This window comes from Hirundo rustica, chromosome 1 (assembly GCF_015227805.2).
Source record: "Hirundo rustica isolate bHirRus1 chromosome 1, bHirRus1.pri.v3, whole genome shotgun sequence".
NCBI lineage: Eukaryota > Metazoa > Chordata > Aves > Passeriformes > Hirundinidae > Hirundo > Hirundo rustica.
This window is the reverse complement of record NC_053450.1, coordinates 146,746,318-146,771,967: the sequence shown is the minus strand read 5'-3', so window position 1 is coordinate 146,771,967 and position 25,650 is coordinate 146,746,318. Positions and strand designations below refer to the sequence as shown.

General features: G+C 36.0%; 1 protein-coding gene across 2 annotated transcripts; it reads left to right on the top strand.

The window, feature by feature from the left end:
* Positions 1-25,650, top strand: DYNC2I1 (dynein 2 intermediate chain 1). Of its 2 annotated transcripts, none has more exons than XM_040080516.2 (24): positions 1-84; positions 2,684-2,737; positions 3,535-3,961; positions 4,477-4,529; positions 5,142-5,468; positions 6,739-6,797; positions 7,990-8,047; positions 9,577-9,654; positions 10,830-11,025; positions 12,607-12,709; positions 14,861-14,990; positions 15,534-15,645; positions 16,000-16,094; positions 16,420-16,546; positions 17,449-17,621; positions 18,183-18,345; positions 19,546-19,659; positions 20,716-20,777; positions 21,808-21,859; positions 23,081-23,141; positions 23,385-23,481; positions 23,741-23,872; positions 24,204-24,427; positions 24,949-25,650. In XM_040080516.2, exons 1-24 carry the CDS (start codon positions 70-72, stop codon positions 25,118-25,120), a joined length of 3,084 nt encoding a protein of 1,027 aa, XP_039936450.1. In that variant the 5' UTR covers positions 1-69; the 3' UTR covers positions 25,121-25,650. The 2 variants fall into 2 exon arrangements, with proteins under 2 accessions (XP_039936450.1, XP_039936441.1); XM_040080507.2 differs by having other exon boundaries at positions 4,477-4,538; positions 24,949-25,649.

Sequence of the window (25,650 nt, the reverse complement as noted above, 5' to 3'; positions counted from 1 at the left end):
GGTTGCCGGGGCGGTTCCGCACGCAGCGCCCGATCCCGGCCCGCGGCGGCGGACGCGGCCTCCCGGCCCATGGAGGGGGACAAGGTGAGGGGCAGCGGCCGGGACAGCGGGGCAGGGGCCGGGGCGCAGCGCCGGAGACTCGACTGCTGCCCGCGAGAACCCCCGCGGCTCCGCGGGGCCGGTCGGGTCGCCCTGTGTTGTCGGCACGGCGGTGAATCCCCCCGCAAGAGCGAGGAAATCCTTATCCCTCTGCGGAGGAGTGAGGTTGTGCCGAGCGCGCATCCTCCCGCAGAAGGGGATAGGTGGTTACGGAAATACCCGTTGTTTCACATCCTAGATAAAAGTGTGTTTAATAATTGATGCTCCTGTAACTGCTAATTGTCGGGCTTCAGTTCTCCGGGAACACACGTAACTTTTGCATTAAGGTGTTAAATTATTGAACGTTTGTAGAGCTCCGGAATAAAGGAAACAAAGCCACACGCGCGTGCTAACATCAATTACCGTGTGACGTTTTCACTTGAAAAGGTAGAAGTGCCAAAGCAGTGAGCTAGCGAGCTGTGATGGAAAAGCTAAACTTTGATCTAAAATATTTCAGGTGTGTCGCTGTGAGAGTGCCGAAGAGCCAGAGGCAGCAAGAGCTGCACTGAGTGAGGAGCCTCCTTTTGCTGCCTCTGTCCGTCCTGCTCTTACCTATTCGAGGGCTCTCAGATTGGCGACTCATACTGGAAATAAGAAACATTTACATGCAAAAAATAAAGTACTTTTCTCTGGCTTAAAAATTAAAGAGAGGATTTTGTCTTCCTGTTCTTCTTTGTTCTTCTTTGTTTCTTGTTCTTTAGAATCACATTTAGCTGAGTTCTTAAATTACTTAAAAACAGTATGTTCTGAAAATCTCTTATCTTTCTAGTTGTGAGTGGAAAAAAAAAAACACCAAAACCCTGTTAATCTCTTTCAAAATTTATCTACAGCAACAAGGTTTCTTTTTCCATTGACTGCTTTTTCTTTAGATTAAAGGACAGATTCTTAACTGGTAAAAGCGTTCATAGCACTTCTTGAGTTCAGTAAATCTGTGGCATTTCATGTGAGCTGAATGCTCTCAGGTGGATGAATTGAGATAAATCCCCGTGTCATTTAAGTAACTAGTCTTAATCTGGATTTAAATGAGTATGCAAGTACTTCTAAATTAGCAGACAGGTGAGAAAGTTCAGTAAATCCTTTGAAAGTTTGTGTGAAGCATTATTGTGCGGACATTTCCTTACAGAGGAACAGAGGTCTCAATGCTTTATAAAATAAAATATCTCATATTCCCTGTTTGTTTATTATACTTCTGCAAAAGCAGAGATTTAAGTGGAAGATCAGCATACGCAAAAGCAAGAGTTTCTGGTTGTGGTGGGGAGGTGAAACTGCAGACCCCAGAAAACTGACAGACGCATATTATTGGGTTCCAGAACCACATGTGAATGTTTGCTGTGTGCTTTTTGCTTCAGCTTTGAAATAAATCTGAAGCTGCCTTATCTGATGTTGTCTCTTGGTTATGCTGATTTTATGCTATTAACATAATTAACATTCTTTCTTTCTTTGCTGATACATAGCTAAATATTGTCTAAACCCAAAACATGATTTTAAATAGGTTGCTGTTTGAGACAATAATACAGCATTCTGTTCTCTTCCTATCCATATCCTTCCAGGTTACATTCACACAAGTTTTGTTGAGTTTCTTAGACTTTGTTAAAGCTTGACTTAAGAAAATTATCACCTTTGTTTTTACTTTCTCACCTGACTTTCTGCAGTAGTAAATATTTGCATTCTTTGGTTTCTTGTCTTTTTTAAGTATCAGAAGAAAATAAAACTGAAAGGGCACTTTCTGTTTGTTACAAATGCTGCCTTTTTGGGACTTGTCATTGACTTTAGAAGTTTACCAGTCCACTGCAATCTTCTATAAAATCCAAGTTTGAAAAGACAAGATTTTTTGTAGAATAATTAAAAATATATGTATACTGTTAAAATACTGCCTCCATATAGTGAAATAACAACAACAACAAAAAAAGGGGCACTGTATGTTAATTTTCTTCCACCAGTGCAGCTCATCATTACAATATTTGGCAGTGATTTTTTTGTTAATCTTCAGCAGCTTTTGCCAAGTCTAAATTAGAGAATAAGGATAGCCTGACCATATCACTTTGGATATGGTCATCATCCTATCATGAACTAGTTAAAATAGTCTATAGATTAAAATTCCTCCTTTCTCTTAGTGATCTCAAACAATCTGATTTTTTAATTTAGTCTTTTTAATGACAGTCAAGCAGCCAAAAGCAGGAGCTCTGCAAATGCAGATAGAAGAAATATAACCTATTTTACTAGGGAGCACTCGAGTGAAGCAGTCGTGTAATTTGATTAGTTTCATTATCTTTTTGCTTTTTACCTTCAGTGCTACATACAAAAATATTTTGTGTGCAGTCAACTTACACATGTAGTCTGAGCTTCAGGCTTCTTCCAGGTCCAGTCAGGTGAGATTTACTGTAAATAGATGTTAGAGCTAAATCAAATTACTGTTTGCATGATCCTTTCAGTGATACTTGCCATGTGTACCTTGATCCTTTCCTTAGAAATATGATTAATTGTTAAATGATTTACTTCTCTCTGCAAATTGGCTACTCAGTCTTTTCTGCGTTTTCTGTTCTAGAAAAGAACCAAAGAAGATACTTGGAAAGCAGAAGAACTTAGGAAGCATCTAAAGGTGAATTTATTATTTCTGCTAGTCTCAATGCTAAGCTGCCTTACAGCACTAGAACTATTGGTGGTCTGACATAAAGAGTTGACTCTTTGTTATACAAACCACTCTGCATTAGCTCTTTAGCGTGTCCTGGTGCACCAGACACTTCCAGTCTGCATCACTGAATCTAAGTGATGCAGGGCTTTAATGTGTAGCTGCTGAGTTCCTTGTCACCACTGACTGTTCTGGAATCTCTGCTGTCCAAGGTTAGCCACGGGCTGGCCCCACTCAGCTCTTTCTAGCTACATGAGTCATGTAAGAGTAGCCTACAAATTTCTAAATTAGGTAAATGGAAATAATGCATTGTTACAGTATTCACACAGGAAACGATGGGATCTGATTTGCTGGCCACCCAAATCCAAGTGATAGCTCTGCTTCATATATATTATTCGCTTTCCTAAATTGTATGTCATCATCTATCATGTTTAGCCTCTGTGTTTGAACTGGTTAATTACATTATCCCTGATCAAACAGGTATTCAGGATGCAGTCAGTTACATCACTGATATTCATATTAGGTTTGTCTTGTAATTTTTAAAAGCTGTTTTCCCATATTATTCCATTTATTAGTTTGTTTTTTTTTTTCCAATAAGCACAGACATAGTATTTACAGAGTAAGCCTAGAACTTTATCAATATTTTAACATGGTTTGGGAAATTAAATACGCATTTAGTAATCCAGCAATTTTTTTTTTTCACATGAATGTACTCTTATCAAAATAGATTGCTGAATTATAATGATACATCTTTTATTTTATTTCAGGCATTACTGCCAGATAGTCAAAATGAAGACCAGAAACACAGAGAAAAGAAACTGCGGAGAGAGAGGACTGTTCATGACATAGACCCTAACAGGCATGAACGCAGAGACAGAGAGAAGAGCAAGGAAAGAACAAGAGAGAGAGAGAGGTTTAAATCTACTGAAAGGGACAGGGATAAAAGGAGAGAGAGAGAAAGGGAAAAAGAGCACCAGAGAGAACACCGAGAGAGACACAAAGATAAGGTTCGAGAGTCATGTTTGGAGGAGGGCCACAGTGTACTAAAACATAAAGACAGGGAGACTGATAGAGAGCGAGACAAAAAGCACAAGACATATGAGATAAAGCAAATCGATCCACAAAATTATCTGAAATCATTTGAAGGAAGAGATACGGAAAACCACAGAAGAAGAGAAATCAGGCATCTTTTGGGTAAGTAACTTTGGGTTGCTGTTGTACTTAGCAGTATTTCGTATTTAGATAGAAGTACTGAAACCATGCCCCATCTGTGCAGAGAGGATAGAACAGGCAGGTGTGAGTACCTACTGGCCTGTGGATTTTATGGAATGCTTTGGTAACCTAGTTCTATTCGGATGCTTTTAAAAAAATTGATGCTGGTTTCCCTTCCTCTCTAGAGAGGATGGGTGTCACTGTTTTTGTTGGTCAGTGCCTAGACACTCTATTGAGTGATTCATTCACTTGCAGGGTGATTGCTGAAATCAGTAGCGTGTTACTGCTCTTACCATTACAGAAGACTGGAGGGATTCACTAGGAGAGAAGGAGTAACCAGCTTTGGAGAGAGAATTTCAACAGCATTCCTTTTTAGAAAGCTCTTATGTTAGAGAAAACATGTTGCTAAAATGCTATTTTCTACGTGCTAGAGTTAATTATGTACAGAGTCTGAATTGTATAAAATCTATTCCCTAATTTATGCATCTGTTTTCTAGAGGAGGAGAAAGCAAGAACTGAAGAGCGAGAAAGAAGACATAAAGCACAGAAGGTAAAAGAAGTAAGTGAAGTGTTTCCATAACAGAATAAGATAAAATTGTAGAATAATGAAGAAACTGGATCAGACTGCAACTCCCAAGAAATTCAAGAGATGCATATATAGTAAGGTGATGGCAAGTGCACAAAACACAAACAAAAATATATCTCAGCTACCCAATTTTAAGGACATATTTTATTGTTTTGGGGTTTTTTTAAGTAAACATGAAATAAAATTTTCATAGCAAATAATGCTTCATTTTTGTACAGCTACATCAAAAGTTTCCATCTGCTATTTATGCCTTTATGACAAGGGTAATTGATGAGTGTACATCCTAATTTAGACCATGTAGTAGACAATAAATAATTTTTTTGTGTGAGGAATATATAATTCAAAGAATCTTTTGTAGCAAAGTGTGCAGTGTCCTAGAAGAAACACCAGAATCTCAACTGCAGTCATAATTTGAAACTTGTTATCATACGAAATAAAAAAATGGCTGGAAGATCTATGTGACAGAAAGATTACTTACAATTCAGTCATTTTGATGGCCAAATATGGAGAGATTTGTGAAGATAGAACAATCTTGGAGAACTTTTTAACCATTTACAATTATTTTCTTCTTTGCAGGATAATGATTTAAGAAAGAAAATTGAGAAGGTTTTAGCCTACAAAGGTGAAGAAGGTGAAGGTGTACACAAGTTAGAGGAACATCAAGAGTTGGATAAAGAGAGAGAAAGAAGACACAGAGAAAGAAAAGAACATTCTGTTGGGATAGAAAAAGAGAGGCTTTCTAAAGAGAAAAGTCATAAACATTATGGAAAGGAAAAGGAAGAAAAACATAAATCAAAGAGATCTAAAGAAAAATCTTCCCATAGAGACAGAGAAGGGCCAGCAGCAGAAGCTAATGAGAGAGTAAAAAGTAGAGAAAATGAAAGAAAGAAATATGATCTAAGGGTAAGTTTTGTTAAAGCATTACCTTATCATTTCAATTATTAGCATATTGTCAATAGGGCAATGATAAAAATGCTAGGATTTTAAGTCAACATTTTCTGAAATTTGAGGCTAAAGTGGTAGTTGAAAACACTACATCTGCATTTAAGTGTGTGAATTCAGAATTGATTTCTTCCGTAGAATTTAAACGAAAAAAATTGCCTGTATGTTAGAAATGTCTTAATAAAATTCTTTTTTGCTATGACTTTTGAATTTTTTGCTAACACTTTGAACTGGAGATGCCATAGGGCTTTAGGTCCATTAAAGTTTTTGGCTGCCTTTATGGCAAAAAGTATGATTTTAATAGAAGCTACTTTTATGTTATCTATGAGGGGAGCACAGGCATGTGAATATAGTCCCTTTATATTTGTGGGGTTTGCTTCTACTGAAGCCATAGAATATCTTTTATGTTTCTAATATGGAGCATGATCTTATATCCTAGAGACTTAATCAATAATTTGTCATTTTTAAGCTGATTTTTATAAGTATTTGTTCAGCAAAACTGAGAGAAGGAATCTCTAGTAATTTGTAACTCTTAAAATCAAATAAATTTTGTGAGACATGCAACAGTTGAGATGATCTATGGCAGTTTCTTCTGCTGCCTAAAGAGTGATGATGTACAAGCTTCTGAAATAAAAGTTCAGAAATATATTTTCTAGTGACAATATGAGTAATTTTCAGTGTAGGGGCCCTCCATGAGTGATTCCTGAAGCCAGCTGACTGCAGCAGACAACAAAAGTCTGTCAGAGGTTTGTTCAATGTTTGACTTCCTAGGAAGTTTACTCGGGTATCTGTTAGAGGATACACACACTGATGCTTCTATCCTGGAGTTACATTTTTTTTTCTGTCTCTGGATGGACCTTTATCTTAAACTTACTGAATAAATTTTCAAACTTAAACAAACCTGCATAATACAGAATTTAGGATTCAAGTCCCTCTACTGGGGATTTGAAGTGTCTGAGACTGTTCTCTGTCCCTCCACCCAGTTTGAGTGAATTGTAGTACATACTGTTAAAATCTCATTTTTTGGGACAGCCTTCCATGGTCAGCCCTTAGCCCCTGCCAGTTTTTCAGAGCGTCTTACAAGCAATGGCTGAAATGAAAAATAGTCTGTAATTGAAACAATTAATTAGCAACCTTTTTTACTGTTTGATGGGGGTATTACTAATACAGGCTCCTATACATATTCCCTCCCAGCATTTCTGACTCATGAATATTGTGACTTCTTTCACAGAACAGTGAATACAAAAAGGGGGAGAGGATTCAAGAAGAAATGAGCCATCAGCTTGTAAGGTAAGTTCAGAGTTTGAAAATAATTATATACTAGATGGTGTCTACTAAGATTCAGTCACCACCAAACCAATAAGCATAAATTCTTAATCTCATTTATCTGGGGATAATATAATTTTTTTTTCATAGGTCCAATAGTACAGCAATTAAAAAAAAAAAAAAATCTGTGTGTTGCTTCTAAGATGATTCAGATAAAAATGTATGTATTTGTATTCCTTCAATTATTTTTCTTCAGCAGGGTAGCAAGAGATATTTTTCAGTCCTTTTAAACTACTTATGTATTAATCTGGGCACTTAGTTTTGGAGACAGAAATGCTGTATTTTACCACCTGGAAATTCACTATGTAGTCATGTGGACACATGTAAGGTTCATGATGAACAACATTGGACTCTATTATGTTGTTTAGTTTGAGTATCAACACTCAGTTCCTATCCTAGATGGTATCTAAAATATTATATTTATATATACAGCAAGTTTGCAGCTGAGTATGAAAGGAAAAGTTCCAGATACCCTCAGTAGGATCAGTTAAATTTTGGGATTATATTTCTATATTTTATTACTAGCAAATATAAATCTTAGAGACATTTCCTGTATATTCTAGTACTTTGAATTCTTTAATTCTTGAGCCTTGTGAAATTCTTACACGATTTTCTGAAGTCTAATTCTCTGGGTGCATTGTTGGTTGCAATTCTCACTCTTAAACCCCAGTTTAGCTTCCAGGCTCAATCCAAGTCTGGTTGGTTGTTTCTGGGGACACTGGCAGTGAGGTCACTACCAGAGTTGGCTGAGTATTATTGACGTTGAGCATGGGACAGACCACTTTGGCTGAAGACAATTTGTGCAAGTGTATTCCTGTTGAAATATTTCTGAATGCACATGTTGGGATGCTACCTGGCAGCAGCACTCAGCTGTGTCAGCAGTGCTGAATATTCAGGCAGTGTTTTGAGGCTGTTGCTGCTGGGGTTGTGGCTGAGTCATTGTTTGTGCATAGCTGGAAAGAAGAGTTCAGCCATTCCTGAATGGCGGGGAAGGCAGTGTGAACCTGTGAGATGTCTTGAAACTGTGGTTCAGCTTCAAGCACTGTAATGTTGAATTCCTCCAGTTTTTTTATGACAGGATCCAGAAACCAAAACTGAAACAGAAACTGCTTTCTTAGGAGTTAACCAATAAAATTGTTGTTCTCTTTTTGAACAGGACTGTAAAAGATAAAGGAAAACTTATTGAAAAAGAGGACATGGACACAAGACAAGAGGTAAAACTAAGGAAGAGGAAATTATTTTTATATTTTGAAATTATTTATTTAAGTATTTTTAAATGGACAGGTGCAGACAGAACTGATTTTTCAGCAAGTCTGAAGCTGTATAGACTTGGGTTTATTTGGAAGAGTCTGTGCAGATACAGCCTACCTCTACCATAAAATTTTTTTGAAGTTTTGTTATATTTTCGACTGATTGATTCAGCTCATCTTTAAGTGTGAATTTCTGTGCTGAGGACCTAAATTTCATTTGTAGCTTGTAGAGAGAAATAGGCAGTTCAGTCCTCTTATATTTGGTCTCCTTTTCCATTATCTTCTCTGTCTTCATTGGCAGTAGGAGGCAACCCAGGAGGGCAGAATTCCTACTTAAAGACCTGATTCAACAGGGAGACTTAAATTCCATGGGTTTGCCTTCTATGCTGTTGATTCTTTTTGTATATTTGTTGCTCCAAATGCCACAGCCTTCCAGGTATTCCAGCATGACTTCCTAATCCTGCTTTGTATTGACAATATGTAGATTTTCTCTAAAAATTCTTTAAAGTAGGAACCCAGACAACTACTGACAGGTGGAGGTTTTTTTAGTGTGTAAAAGCCATATGTGTACCAGATGCATCTGTGTTATTAATAAAGCTGAGAGCTCTGCAGGCATTTTCTGAGATGATCATAGGTAAAAAAACCTACAAAGTAACCTAATAGCTAATAAAGACTCATCTTTGTTGAGTGTGTTACTAAAGGTATCTATGTAAATGGAATAAGAATTTTTTGTAAGTTATATGAATGAAACTTTACGAATTAGTTACTGCTGAGTACCTGCAACCTTGCAGGAAGAAAAAATCAGAGAAATTTCTCACAACCTAAGTTATACTGGGGTATTCAGTCTGTTAATAAAGCACTGCAAATGTTGAAGCCAGGAAAGTTGCCATAAATAAATGGCATTATTTCAATCAAGTTACTAATCTAGACAAAGGAAATGTATTTGAAGTTATTGCGGGGATACCATAAATCTTATTCCATGGAAATAAAGTAGAGGATTCAATGTTAGCAGAATTATTTAAGTATAAAAATTACCTTATTCTCTTGTTCCATCCATGTCTCTGCTTTCCTGGTTTCAACATTTGCACTATTTTATTAACAGATTGAGTCCCCTAGTATCACTTAGGTGTAGGGATAATTTTGTCTTGTTCTCAAAAGGGTAGGGCAGTCTTCTTTTGCTGTTAGCACCATCAGTGACACTGCAGGCAACACAGCAGTTTTTATGTTTTTCCAATAGAAATACTGCTAGAAGAACAGTTTGTCTTCCTAAGATAAGGTTGAGTTCTGTTTTTCTTCCTGTACTATTAGCTTAATTCAGTAATTATCACATGTTAATATAATTTTATTTATCTGTACAAACTATATGCTGTATGTTTGCTCAAAAATGTAGAGATATCTGAGAACAGCAACTATTGTATGCTAATATTTGGCAGATAAGAGGGGGTTTTTTTCGGTGAGATTATTTAATGGTTTCATTTATTTTTCTCATTTAGGAAATTAAAGATACACACATTTCTAATCCAGACACAGGACTTGAGGATTTTTCAACAAATTATGAAGATGACTTTGAAGTAAGTAAAAGTATACAGTTGTCTGTCTGAAGTAACTCTTCAGTATCAAAATGGAGAATAACTTTGTTCACAGAAATAAACAGGATGTTACATGGTTTTTAGTTAGCATTTTGGTGGAAGTGACCTTAATTTGGCTAACAGTAGATAGTGAGTAATTAAAATGTAATGTTGGAACTCTCTGCTATATATTTAATTAGTTTTCAGCAGAGGTTGGGAACCAACTTTAGTTTTTTTAGTTGAAGTGTTCGCAAAATGTTTTCTCTGCCTTTGTGGCTTTCAATTATTTAAATGACTTTCTGTGAAGAATGCTGAATTGTTTAAATAATCAGAGCTAATAATTTCAGGTAAAAAATAAAAATGCCTGTTCATTTATCACTGAAAAAAAACCACAAGAAAAAGGTATTGATGCACGGCAGTCTCTTCACTAATTTGTTTAATTGAATTCCCTATTTTTAGCTCTCTTTTGTCTACTTTAAAGTTATTAAGATGCAAGAGTGTGTGGGATGTGCTTTCACTGTGAGCTGAACTAGAATCATCTTTGCTCAGTGAGAGTCAAATTCATCTCCACTCGTGTCAGGAGTGATGATTTCCACTGCTCAGCTGGTCACTGCAGTAGCCGTTTACCATTCAGTGAAGATAAATAAACACATTTAAGACTTGTTCATATCATATGTGTTTGGTGATAATTTTGGCATGACATGAATTGTCTTAGTTAAAGGAATTTATTAAAGGTTGACCCTTAGGCATAGACAGGGAGTGTGGCATTTCAGTAAAGGTGAGCCTGCCATTAAAGGACAGCTTGAATTAAAACTGTCAAATAAATAACTTCATACATCCCTGAAGCATTTATGGTACTGAACACTGTTATTTTATGTCTTTAAAGAACATAAAATTCACCTAAACATTAAGTATCTGCTTTAGGATATTAAATAAAAAGTCTATTTTGGGCACTGTAGAACAACACTGAGATTATCTTTTGATTAAAATTGCTGCACAATCAAGAGAAGCCATTTTCTTTCCATCAGTTACTTTAGAATGCCTTTCAATCAGAGGATTTATAGCCATCTGTATGAGGTTTTTATTTTGACACCATTTTATAATTTCTGTGAAAGGTCTTGAAAAATGCATCTGTAGTTTTTGTTTACCATGTACTGGAAGTTCTATTACTTTCAAAGGATTATGCAGATGATTTTGAAGATGATGAAGACCAAAGTGGTGAAGTAGGAGATGCAGAAGAAAACCTAAGAGAGGTTCCATTTTCCAGAACATCAGAAATTGAAGAAATTCAAAGAGCAATTACTGCAGAAAATGATAGGATTTTTACTCCATTGCCAAAGAAACTGAAAAATGAAAAAAAGGAACCAGTCATGGGTATGTGACTAGATAGCAGCCTTTTTTTATTAAATGTATGAGTAACAGGTACAACTTACAAGTCAGCTGGCCACTTTTTCTAAAAGACTGCCTAAAGACCAAAATCTGGTCCTCTGGATGAATCATGTAGATTTGTGGTAAGCACTGTAACGTCCACATTACTAAATGATTCATAGGCATTACTAATCATTTAAATTGTGAAATATAAAAAGTACAGACTGACATTTAATACATCTTATTTTGGGTAAGAGGAGCATATGAGAGTCTGGATTTTGCAAACTTGAGGAGTGCTGGAACAGTCTGGGGCTTCCGCTGGCATTAAATTCACCTTTTTCTTTTAAGAAAAGTTGAAGCAACTGTTTTGGAGGGAAGGCAAGAAAAATATCAATACTACTCAAATATATAACACTTTACCACTTTTAAATGCAAGCTCTTTCTGAAACGTCTGGCATTCAGTTGATCTGACACATATGAGTGCCAGAGCTGCTTATTTAAGTACAGTTGTGGTTCTCCTTTGCAGTCTGCACTGAAGTGAACAACTGCATAGAATCATTGTGCAGAAGAATATTTAATAGCTTTTTTGTCAGGTTCTAAGTTAGGAATAATGGAAGAATGGAGTTTCTGTAAGTCTTTACAGTATCTATTAAAGGTCTTTTCCATTCTGGAAGAGTCTCAGATTCTGTGAATAGATTTTCAGTTAATGGTCATTGCAGCCAGAACAGGCATACTGTAATGTGAATTTCTTCTTGCAGAAGATTTATGCAATTACTATTTTTCTAATGAACAATACAGAATAGATAGAGATTTTTAAATGTAAGAATTGTAGCACTTGGTGGTTTATTCTTGATTACACAACACACTTCTTTTTTTGATAAACTTTCAGTCTCATTTGCTTAAAAGTGGTTGATCAGTCTGGCAATGATTTTTTTAAGTTTAAAAGCATTTTACAAGTATTACCTAAAAAGGCAGTCATCCTTTGAGGAAGTGAAGCGCCATTAGTCATGGAAATTGGATCTTAAGTTCGATTAGCTACAACCTAGCCAGGAAAGGGACTTAGACAGACATGACATCAGTTGTTGTAGTTGGTCTGTTAACTGTGGCTTTTCAAGGAACAGTTTTCCATGTTTTCTTTATTCATCTAAGGATGTTAAGCCTGTGTTGATGAGGTTCTCCTCTACCTGAGTTCTTACTCAGAGGTGTAGTGTGCATGTGGTGAAGTCTGTGTGACTTTAATGCAATCTTTAGAATTGATTGCGGAGTGTTTTACTGTACACAGAGGAACAAGGCACCTGCTGATGGCAAGAGATAGAAAGAAACACTTTCTGCATCAGTCTTCTAAAGTAAGAATTACAATGATCAGTCATTTTGAATTGATTGATAAAAAAACATTGTAAGAGCTGGCCCATTAATGATGTTAAACTCATTGCACTTAAAATAGTGATGGAGCTCTTTGTGTAACACGTGAACCAGGAACTTTTGGTAGCTGTGTTGTAACAAATCTGCTGCTTTTTAGACTTAGTGCTTAATATTTTCATGCACTTTTAAGTGTGAACTATAACACTGTGTTTTGCAATACCACAGAAAGGCAAGATTCTTCTGTCAGAAACTCTTTTCGTGGAATATTCATGGATTTCCAAATGGCAAGCCAAAGACAAAGCAGCCGAAGTATGGCCAGTAAGCAGAAGTAAGTGTATTTTAAATAATCCACACAAAATGGCAGCTTACTGTGTGCGATGCAGTTTTTTCATTATATTTGAAATATGTGAACTTTATAAACTCGAGGCTTATGGGATCAAATATTTTATCAACTAGCAGTTATTAGTTATTAAGTATATATAATTTACAGGTATTGCTACATGCCATTTTATAAGGGAAATGCATCTACATATCAGTTTATGGGCATCATTTTATTACAGAAGGTGTTGCCAGGATTGTAATTTCTTTGTAATGCTTCAGTCTTTTAATTAGATATTGACTTAAAGTACTAAAGAGCAAGCCTTTTTAGTTACCATCAGGTCTCTGCAGAGCCATAACTTCTTGAAATAATCAAGAATATGATGGTGCATATATTTGCCAAAATAGCACATTCCTTTTCAGGGATAACATCAATTGCTGTAAAAACAGGTTACTGATTTAAAATTCATCTAGATATGAGATACCTAAGACATCTCCATATTCTAAAGAAACAAATTGATGCCTTCTTCTTGTGGAACTTGCCAGGCGCTCCAGATTTTTCGGAAGCACTGTATATATCTCCAATTTCTGGTTACAATGTTTGGATGCATAAAGCAAGATTATTAAATGTTATTGTTAATACCAGATTCCACTGTTTCATGGCTGCACATCAGTGGCTAATTTTCACATAAGGGAGATTTTGTTTTTTAAGTTATTTAGTTCACATTTAGTTCACATAAAATTATATGCTCAAATTTTACACAAGTTCTTTGTCTAGGCTTCCTCTCTAGACTGTAGAGAGAGATTAAGAAAGCCACAAAGGCATCTCTGGAGAACTGCCTTCTGGAATGTTTGTCAGCCTCTGCTGATCATGTGCCATGACTGATTATAACTTTTTATAACTTTGTGCATGCTAACAGCGTACACAGCCTGTGAAGATAATGAGCATTTTCACGGGAAGAGAAAGGGGTTGTGGAATTTAATGCTGTGATAATACATTACTACCAGCAAATAGACTGAAAGCATCCCGTGGATAAATTGTGGCACTTGAGAGTTGTAAATTACAAATACTTATTAGTTTATTTTAAGGATTTGTCTGCATGTATCATTAAGATTGGGAACTAGTAAGCAACTTTCATATGTCTGAGTTAGATCTCAGCAGTCTATGCCCATGTTTGTGAAGAGATGATACATTAAGAAGGACAAGTTAAAGTAAAATGTAGGTAAGAATATGCAAGAGATGTCATCAAGTAGCAAAGAGATGTGAAAATTATCCTTATGCATAAAGAAAATTTCACTTCAAAATACTGATGAAATTCTAGCTCTTGTTGCTCTAGTCTTTTCTTTTGGAAACACCATCTTGCCTCAGCAAGAAGTTGTAAATAGAATATGCATCTGCAAGAGTATTTAGATATGGAATTGCTATAGATCCATAATTATATCTGGTTTGTATTTATGTATCACTTTTAAGTACATTTAAAAAAACTGCAAGGGAGAGAAAGAGAGACTGAAAAAATTGTCTAATTGTCAAAGACTGTACTACAGCCTGGAATTGACTTATAAGCAGTTATCTTTGTGTGATTCAAGCAGTTCACTCTTAAAATGAAATCTCTTAAGAGCTTTATGGCATTAAAGAGGATCGATAGTTGTGTGAATTGTGTGAAAGGCTGTTAGTCTTTCCCTGCATATGTGTAACAAAGCTAGGAAGGACATCATAGAAGATCTTTATAAAGCATGGACACATATGTCCATGAATGGTGTGAGTTAATGAGTTTAGGATAATTAGCCACTGTCCAGTCTATAGAAGGAAGAGACATTCATCTGTTACCTCACAGAACAGCTTTGGAATACTTAGGCAAGAGGATCTGCTGAGCTTTTGACAGTTTAGCTTTAGTAATAAACCATACTGAGTTTGCTATTTGCAATTAGTACTGCATTTTCAAATACAATCATTATCTCAATGTAACATTAAATGAAAACTCTTAACAATAGTCTGTGTATTTCTTTTGATACATTTTTATCTGCTAATTAACTTCAGTACAACTTCAATTCCCATAGATTCAGGGATTGTTAGGTACAAAATCAGGTTGTCTTTCTTTAGGAATACAAAATATTTGGTCTTAACCATTTTTGTGTTTCTCTCTTGTAATTCATCCTGAAGAAAACGGATTTCAGAACTTCTCCCACTAATTGACCTGGATTTCTCTGTTAGTTTTTCATTACTGGATTTGCCCCCTGTCAATGAGTACGACATGTATATCAGGAATTTTGGTAAAATGAACACTAAACAGGTGCGTAACAAATAAATACATAGTAACATTTAAATCCTCCGGGGGCTGATTTTCCTTCTGGAAAAGAATTTTCCTTAAAATATAAAGTTGCTAAAGCTACCAGGACATAAAGTAATAAATTAATCATACTCATCTCTAAGCCTCAATTACTGTAAAGCAGTGATCTCAAAACTTTTGGCCAGACAGGCCATTTCTTTTCCGTATTAGAAGAGGACTCTTTCATTTTCCTTTCCCATTTTCTAAAGAGCTTTTTGTCTGTCTATGGCTTGATGTCCCCCAGTATGCTGGGTTTGGTGTTTACACATCATGGAAGACATTCTGTATTTTTGCAATATTATTTATTTAGTGCTCTGGTGTGAAATGTGATAAAATGTGCATGCATGAAATAGTGATGGTGTGTCAATATGCTCAGGTCTGAATTCACAAACAGAAGAGGTTGAGCTTTAAATTTCAGTTTTAAAATGACTAAGTTCTATTCAGTTATGTGCTGTCATTCTTAGCTGTGTCATCCCATATATTGGTAATTTTATCTTTGTACTTCAGGCATATGTTCAGTGTAACGAAGACAATCTTGATAGAGACATTCAGACTGAGGAAGTTGAGACACTGGAGAAATGGACACAGCATCCAGGAGAAAGTGCTCTTGTATCTGGAGGTGAAGAACGTTTTGATGAGTGCATGTCATGTAAACTTTCTCTTTGGTATCCATTACTTGTGAGAATCTATAGAGTGGCAGGCTGCAGTGATAGCAAGCTGACATAGGCACTCTGAATCCTCATGTGGAAGGTATGAAAAATAAGTGGCAGAAATAGTTTTTCCTTCTGTCTTGATGTTTCTGTTGGCAGCAAAAATGAGTCTCCAACAGATCTTGTTCTTCAACACTCTTATTTCTGCTGAAGATAAGTTGATTCCTGCCACTCTCCTCTTGCTTAAAAATTAATTTGTCCTTAACACTTTTCTTAATTGTTTCCCTTTTGAAGTTTGGTTTTTGGTTTTCTGTTTTTTATAGGTCCCGTAAACAGCCAGGATACATCAGTGAACGGAGCTCCAACACCTAAAATTGATTCACAAAAATTAGCAAGTTTTCTCCGGTCTGCTTGCCAGGTACACTTATATCATTAATATCCCTTATGAGCTGTGTGCATAAGTATACAGTGTGATAGATCACTTACAGTTCTTGTTCTGACTGATTTAAATAAATTACTTAAATAATACTTGTTATCAAAGAGAATAATCTGTCTGCAAAGGAATGGAATCAGAGCTGTGCAACTTTTATGTCAGTAAAGCTGTATTTGCAAAGTTACAAAATGAATAAGAGAGTTGATGAAGTTTTATGAAATTAATCCACATAACTTTAGAAAGCTACAAATAGCAAAGCTGGAAGATAAGATGACCCTTTTATTTCTATAAATGTAATTATGTTTGAAAGGTGATTGCTGTTTTGCTAGAGGAAGATCAAGTTGCAACACAACCCAGGAAACTCAGATCTCGACAAACCAGTCTGTCTATTAGTGATAGCTGTTTCCAGTTAAATACTAACCAGCCATTCCTCCATGGTAAGGGAACTTTATTCTACACCTTTTAGTGTACAGATCTCTTCTTTCTTATGCAAAAGTGCCATGTTCTTTGTCATTACTGTGCAAACAGCACATACCAGGATACACAGATGATGTAAACCCCACTTTCCTTTTGATTGCACTTTCCTTGCTAGAACTTTTGTGCAGATTGGTTTCACGTAGCGAACATCAGAGCATCTTACAAGAAATACATTTCATCTATTCCTACCAGAAATAAAGCCAGCAGTTAACATGATATGTGTAATTTCTTGTCCCTGTTGTTGAAGCCCATCCCAAGGGGTGTAATTTTGATTGGGCTCTTTATGCTGACAGTAGGGTCAAAGTTAAAAATAAAGGCAGGTTATTCAACAGGGACACTGTAGCCTGATATATTTGAAAAGCAATTATATTTTCCCCATATCAACAGTAGCTGTTCAGATGATAAGTGAAAAATAGAGCATCTGTAATTATATTATAACTATTACAACACAGAACCCTACGTCATCTAACATGAACACATGAGATGAAGCCAAAAAAACCTGGCCTGTGCTGTTTCCTGTTTGAGACTCAGTTTACTCTTTTCAGTATATTTGCTGACATCAGATCAGATTGGCTTGCTTACTCCCAGAATAATTATTCTATTGATTTCCTGACTCTTCCTTTTTCTGCTTTCTACTTCTAGTATGTTGAATTCCTTCTCTAGTCCCTCCTTTTTTATTGTATAGCTTCCAAAGCAACACAGTGTTAATAGAAATATTCTTCACAATTGCATCTTTGTTTGTTTGTTGCTATAGCAGCTGAATATGCTTTTTCATCTGCAGCGAATTTGCTTTTTCATGTCTTGCTTTTCTTTCTTGGCTTTTTTTTTTTTTTTTCTTTTTTTTTTTTTTTCCATGGTTTAGGCCGAAAAATACCCTGCTTGTATGTCTCTCAAGTTCAGAGGCAGACATTACTTTCTGTTCATGGATTACCTGAAAAGGCAGGTGTTGGTTTGCTGAGCAGAAAGAGCCTTATATGTGTTTGGAACATCTGGCAGCCCTCCAGTCCTCAGAAAGTTTTAATATGTGATTCAGAGGTATGTTTTAATAACATTGTATATTTGTCCATCAATTACAAGACTTTATTTAAAGATTTTATTTTTACTTGGGGTCTTTTGTTTTCTTGCTGCAAAATATACCATCTTCTATCTTCTGAGAAACATATTTGAGCCTAGTGAACAAAGACTATTCTCATTCTATTCTGTGCTCCAGAACCAGATTGTAGTGCTGGTCATGGTGTTTTGTTGGTTGTTTTGATTGTTTCATTTTTATTCTATTTCATGGTTGAGGAGTGAATGGAAGTAAAACATCTGGGACAGATGTTGTTAGGGCTTCTCTCTACCCATCATTCCCATACAATTGAGTCACCTCTTTCAGCTTTGTGACAGTAGATGCAGATTACATAATGATTATTTTGAAAAGGGAAGGCCTACTGAAGGTCTTGTATCCTACTTTCCTTTTAAAATAGATTTCCCTTCTTCCATAAACAGATGTAATCTGTATTTGCTGGGTTTCCATGCTCACAAACCTATTTCAGGTTCATCAAACCATTGATCTTTATCATAATCTCAACCCTGCGTGTTTTTACTGTTTTACAGGTGATATGTTGCTGCTTTAGTCCCAGTAAAGCAACTTTAGTTTTTGCTGGAACAGCAGATGGTTCATTGTTGGTGTGGGATCTGCGAGAAGACTCAAGAATGCACCCTTGTATGATGATCACTGAAACTGAGTGGACATTTAGAGTTCCCACATTTTCCACAGGTGAGCATCTCTGCGTCCTGTGTGCACAGTGAAGTTGTCACCTAAGTCTTGATGTTTCTGTAATGTTCATGCAAGACACACTAGAATGGAGAATAACATATAGCAGTAGTTTTGTAAATAATTTTATTAGGAGTGTAGGTTTAGGTCAGTTATTAGGAAGACATTTTTTTCTGTGGGACTGGTGAGGAGCTGACACAAGTTGCCCAAAGAAGTTGTGGATGCCCCTTGCCTGGCAGTGTTCTAGGCCAGGCTGGATGGGGCTCTGTTCCAGCAGAAGATGTTCCTGCCCATGGCTGGGGGTTGGAACAAGATGATTTTTAATACCCCTCCCAGTCCAAACCATGCTATGATTTTCTGATTTAACTTTGGCTGTGGTACTATTATTTTTGTAAAACACCCCCGCTACACACATTCACAAAATCCTCTTTTCTTCACAAGTGTTTCTAATTGCAGCAGCCATGTAAAAGTAAGCAATAGTTGGTTGTAGACAGACTTTTCATTTTTTTTTAGGAGGGCAAAGATGCTTGGTCTAGTGTTGCACACTGGTATTCAAACGGATGTGTACAGTTTCATGTAGTTGCTTATGTAAGCAGGCAGGTTTAATGCTGGTTACTTAGGAAGCTTTAATGCCATCTGTCTTAAATGAGATTAACTTTAGTGCACGGTCCAAGTCCAGAAATCATGAGTATCTGACAAAGAACACACATTGAAATGAAACACACATTTGCCTTAAAATGTTATTAAAGGGTAAATATGTATTTTCTTGGGGTGGATACTTTGTTTCAGGATTTTTCAGTATACTTTTTACTAAGAGTAATTTTTCTTCAATTTTGTCTTCTTTTATAGTAAACTGATTTATTTCTACCCCTGTTGCTTATGGAGCTTGAAATAATTCTTTCCATGCTAACCCTGAAATGGCAGATTTTAATGGAATGTATGATACAGTGGCATAAATGGTGCAACAGTAGTTTGAAAAATGAGAAGTGAATGGAAATATTGAAACATTGATTTATCTAGTAGTATTTTGTTAATTTAGAAGAGAGTTTGCAGTATTGTATTTGAGACTTGTGCAAAGTTCATTATTTGTAATTCTTTCTTTGTACTCATCGTTCTCTCATAAGCTGAAAAGTGATTATGATTATGTTGCTGGGGTTTTTTGTGGGAAATACTATGTTTAACTTTCATGATCGTTCTTTACAGATGGCATTCTGAACTCAGTAAACCACACCTCTCCTATACTGGCAGTGGAACCTGTCTCAACTTCTCTCAACAGTGACCACAGTTATGGGCTCTCAAGCCTCTCTTATCAGGAGGGTATGTAAACTGCTCTTCTAAGCATCAATACATCAATACCATTCTTTAGGTATCTAGTTAAACAAATATATCATAGCCAAAATCCAGTTTATAACCCCAGTCTGCCTCTGTTGTTTGTAGTATTAATTGCATGCAATATTCATGTTTGTTTTCTGCTCTCATTTTTATGTGATGTTCATTTAGTGCAGCTTCATATCAGATGTGGTTGTGTGCTTGATAATGTCTGTTTTCTAGACCATATTTCCATGATAAAACATCACTCAAAAACTGCCTTTGGAAGAGTCTTAGTGCTTCTCTAATGTCCAAAAAAAAAAAAAAAATCCCTGAGTCAGTGGGGCAATTTGTTTTTATCTGAAAGCACTTAAAATGTGTGGCTGTAAATGGCTTTTCCTGTGCCTTTTGCCTGTTCTTTTTATGACCAACCTTTGCAAAGAAACTCCAATCCTCAAATTTTCAGACAGTGTTCTAGGGAAGATATTATCACTTCCGTTGCAGATTTGTACTTTGAAATCCACAGTGGTTTGAGGAAATGTGCTGCCTATTTGCAGGTTTTACAAGATTCCATCTGTTTCACTTTATGTTCCCTTCCCAAGTCCACACAGAATCCAGACATTTTAAAAAAGATGCAGACTGAGATCATCTGCCTTTCTGGTAGGACAAGCTGCACACACTGGAATTGACAGAGGTGTAGACCAGACTGTTGGAGTTGGAAGGGCCCTGCAAGGATCATCCAGTCCAACTGCCTGATCAGTTTGGGGCTGACCAAGTTAAAACTTGTTAAGGGCATTGTGCAAATGCTTCCTTGACACTGACAGGCCTGAGGCATTGACCACCTCTCAAGGAAGCTGCTCCAATATTTGACCACCCTGTCAATAAAGAAAGTATCATGCCTTTTTTTTCCTTTGGTAGAATTAGGGCACTTTCCCTTTTCATGCATCTGGGAAGATTGTAGAAGCTTCAGAGGATGTATTAATGTAGGAAATGTTTCAAATCCTTTGCTGTTGTTCAGGAGGAAAGTCAGTGTGTGAATGTAAATTGTTGCCATTCCTTCCATAGAAATGTCAGGTCCTCCATTTCAGATAGCTTCAATGGATGAAAATGGAATCCTCAATATGTGGGTGAGTATGTATGAAAAGAAAGAATATAATGTATAGTAAAATACTTCAAATACAACAACCCAAGTTCAGAATTTCTGATGAGAATTGCCTCCCTGAAAAAGTACAGCAACACTAACCAATCTGTTGGAATTCCTCTTAAAATTTTGATCTGACTCCATGGTGTTATCTTTAGTCAAAAGTATTAAGAGATACATGAATTCATGAAAAAAGGTAATCAATTGTTTTACTTCATAAAAATACGTTCACCTATTTCCAGCAGCCGATTAATAGTTCTCAGTCATCTTTCACCCGCCTACTTTATTTCGAAAATCACAGTGGTGTCAGAGATGATACTGAATGTAGGGGAGAAATTAAGTTCCTAATTTATATAAAACAAATGTTAAAGAGATAAAAAGTGAAAACCAAAGGATAAGATTTCCTTGCCTAAAATATGATGGTTGGGAAAGCACCAGGTCTGCTGCTCTTAATACTGTCCTGAAAACTCTTCTATCGCATGTTTTCAGTGGTTTTTTAACCTGATACAGCTTTGGCCCAGCTGCTGGACTTGTGAATAATAGGGGATAAAAGTATTTCACCTCTGTGTCAGTAATCATATTCCTTAAAGCCTTAACTTTAGTTACTTTAGTAACTTTAGTAGCAGGAGAATCAGGCCAAATGATCTACGCTTTTTAGTTCATGTATAGTTCATTTTTCATGTATGGGAAAGCACAGGAAATGTATTACAATTCCTTGTTTAGGCTGGGGTTTTTTTGTGACTGACCAAACCAACAAGATGCCAACTAGCAATTAAGTATGGAATGTAGCTTTCCATATTCTGCTTTCCATCAGGAACATCCAGCAGGCATGTGAAGCTATTTTTAGAATTACAGACATTGACAGGGAATAGAGAATCTACCTGGAATCATTGTGATGTTAGGCCTGCCTATCCAAACAGTCCTGAAGAGATATTACTTACTATTACAACTTGTTAAAAAACTGTGAAGTCTGGTAAATACTGGCTGTTTATTAATGTTAAATATTGACCTTTCAGGTAGTTGTTGAATTGCAAAAAGTGGATCTAGCTGGTTCACAAACTGACTTAGGTGAGTACTGCACATTAGAGGTAGAATAAAATGCTCCAGTCTTGAGACTGTGAAGTTAAGAGAGAGAGGAAGAGTCAGTGATACCAAGAAGTAATTTAGAAAAAGGAAGAATTACTGAGGATAAGATTCATTCTGAATAGTTTATAGCTGATGTTTGAGATTTTTGGTTAGGTATGAGAATCATTTTCACTGCTGTCTAAATCTCATCTGCTAGTTCGGTATTGGTATTTGCCACTAGACACCCACATTTCTTACAATGTCAGAGTAGTTTTCTGTGTTGTCAACAGCCATTTATTTTCCAGAGAATGTGTGATTCTATGTTTTTGGTCCTCCTCTCTGTACTTTAGTTTTAACCAAACCTGTTATAGTGCTTTTGTTGTTGCCTGTGTCTCCATTTTTGGGAATTGCCCCAAAAGCTCTTTTTAGGTAAGATACTTAATTCAGCATGAGAAAATTTTCTGTGAGAGCACTGAAGAACCAGGTCCATTCAGCCCTTTTTGAGTTATGTAAATGGAGAAAATGACATTCTTTGTTCTTTAAACAAATTAACACTTACATGCTTGCCAAACTGGAAAAGGCTGTGACTAAATTCTTTTACATTGGAAATATATAAATACACAATGAAGTAATGCTAGCAAACTAGAATTTTTGATCAGTTTCTATAAGCTCATGTGCAATGTCAGGCTTGTTAAGCTGACATTATGTTAAGCTGCTAAAGCTGGGTATTGTGTCTGTGAAGAGGTACATTTTAAAGCTGTGGTCATGTGCTGATACATTTTTACTGCAACCAGCAGTAAATTTTTTTCCCTCTTCAAAAAGTTCTTTTCTTGGAAGGATTTGAATTATATATGTTGTTCTCTGCTAACAAGTAACATAGACCAACTTTATGGATGCATTATTGCACTGTCTCATTACTCTTAATTCATTGAACAAAGATCCAAGTAACATAAATGTGCATTTTAACCATTTCTAGAATTGGATTTTACAGAGTGCTGAAAAAGAAATGTGTTTCTATTTCTGTCAAAAATTGTAACTCTTCAGATTTGACTTCTGAAACAAATAATTCTAAGTTATGTAGGATTGTTACATGTCAAAGGCTGTATCTGCACTAAACTAATTATGAAGTATCCTTTTACGTATTACCTCAAGATTTAATTTATTGATTGCACTTTTTTAATGCAAAGTGCTTAAATGAGTTCAAATAATTTTTTATAATTTTAGGTTTAGTTCCTGGAGGGAAAGTGAAGTTAGTACATAGCTCTACTATGGAATTGAATAACAGGTAAGAAAACTGGGGCATTTCAGTTTTACATATGTTATCTCACAGAGCTAATTTTTCCTATACTCTTCTAATTTGCTGTTACATAAGATATAATTAACACTATTTTCTGTTTGTGGAGTTTTTTTTAATACACATTTCTTTCTAGATCTAGTCATAGATCAAGTGTTTCTGTATGTACTTGCACAGCTTTAGGAGAAAAATTCCTATGTTAATGTCATCTTTTGCCTTTGCCGTTTTCCTCAGCCTTTTCCCAAAGGATATTAGCCAGAGAATGCCACAGACACTGAATATTAAATTTCTGTCTTCTAATCCCAATCACTTCATTGTTGGAACAAACATTGTGAGTACCGTGCTGGAATTCATCTTGTGAGTTTTTTGGTTTGGAAGCTGTCTCATTTAGTTGGAATTTTACCAGTACACCGTATATAAAATTTATAATTTGAGCTTATATTACTAAAATCTGTTAGCTATTAAAATTTGTTAGCTAGTAAGGATCTTTTAAAGTATCAGCTCATGAATTGTTTAACTTTTTCCTGTATTACCAATAATGCAACTTTTATTTTGTTCTGTTTAATTAATTTTCTTTATATTGTTCGTAGGGTTTGGTAGGCCATGGTACAAGACATGATTTAAAAGTTGTTCCAAGGCTATTCAGGCCCCAGGAGAGCAGACTGAGATCAATAAGCATCACTGCAATTGATTTCTTCCCTTTTGGAAAGCCACTATTTTTGGTACGAAAACATTTTAATAAAAGTTTCTTCTTTTAATTACTTGCTAAGGGAGAATTTCTAATTTGTATTTAAGGTATTTAACTAGATGTGATAGTTGATTTACCTCTAGTAATTCAAATCTGCCATGAATGGTGACAGAAAAAAAAAATCATAGAATATGATTCTATGAATAGGATTATTAAGGTTGGAAAAGACCCCCAAGATCATCAAGTCCAACCCTTAACCCGTCATCGCCAAGCCCACCAGTAAGCCATGTACCTAAACCCCACTTTTTGTATCTTGCTTAGTTTGTTTTGCCCCAGAAGGAGTTTTGTTTTTATCTGTGCTGCAGGTTGGCTGTTCAGATGGAAGTATCAGATTACACCAGATGACATCGGCGTATCCGCTCATGCAGTGGAATGACAGCACAAAGGGCCAGCCCATCGTTGCCCTGCAGTGGGCTTTGACAAGGCCTGCTGTGTTCTTTACCTTGGATGCATCATCCAATATTTACATTTGGGATCTTCTGGACAATGATTTGCTGCCTGTGGCAAAGCAGACTGTCCCATCGGAGAAGTAAGTGCTCTCTTTTTAACAAAACATTAATATTGTTGCGTGGGGTTTTTTGCTTGACTTTAGATGGTCATTAGAATTTGCTTTTCTAACTCTGTTTTGTGAACTACTGAAGGTGTGGAAACAAACTACAGTGAGCTAAGTTTTGACTGCCTTCCCTAGGCTGATGTTAGCCCCTCTGGATATCCCTCTAACTAAAAGTTTTCCTTGTATCCTTGTAAACTGTAGCAAACACACTGCTAGTTTTTGGAGAAAGTATTACCATTTTTAAATTTATTACACCTCACTGGAAAATGCCATCAAACATTGTTCATTTTTACAAGCTTGAAATAATTTACAACCACTATTAGAAATTGAGAATGAAATGCATGGGGGAAGAATTGCATGTTGTATTTACATTAAATGGTTGCAACTGGTGAAAAGCTAAAGAACACACCGGGACTTGAGCAGAAAAGAAGAATCATTTGAAAGTACCAATTTCTATTTATTTTGCCTCAATTAAAAAATTGTTCTTTTGATTTCAGGGTTGTAACTATGACTCTGCTGGGAGAGCCAGAAAAAGCAAATGGATTGTTAGGCATTGTGCTGGCCAAGGAATCTGGGCAGATAGACATTCAGTATGTAAAGAAGAAGTGGGCATTACCTCAGCCTGAGGAATCTGACAAGCTGTATTCTGTTTTATTGCAGTCCTTTTAGAAACAGTGTCATACAGTTTATAGCAAACGTGTTGTTTATTTTTTACTTCAATTAAAAAAATTGTAATGCAATTTGTATATAGTTTGTATATATTTTAAAGAATATCCATACAATATTTCAACTGAAACAATATATTTTATCATAAAAATGACAGAATCAAATTTACCATTACTGTACTCAACAATGTGATGGCTGTGTTTCATAACTGAAAGTACTCTAGATGTACATATATTTTTAAAAAATAGCAAAAATGCATTCCTATAAATCGCACTGCTGTTTCTCCTTATTTCACTCTGAAAGAAATCACAGCAATCCTTTGGCAAACATAAAGTTGTGTTTCTGTACAACCTGTATGTGAGGAGATTTCCACCTTTGGGCCTCTTCAACATTTAAGCTTGGTAAAACTTTCTTGCGTCTACCTACAGACCATATACAAACATACCAAAATAGAAATTACATCACACATACCTATTTCTGATTTTCACCCTGGAACTGTGCAAAAGGAGCACCTGACTAACTCAGGTTCTGAG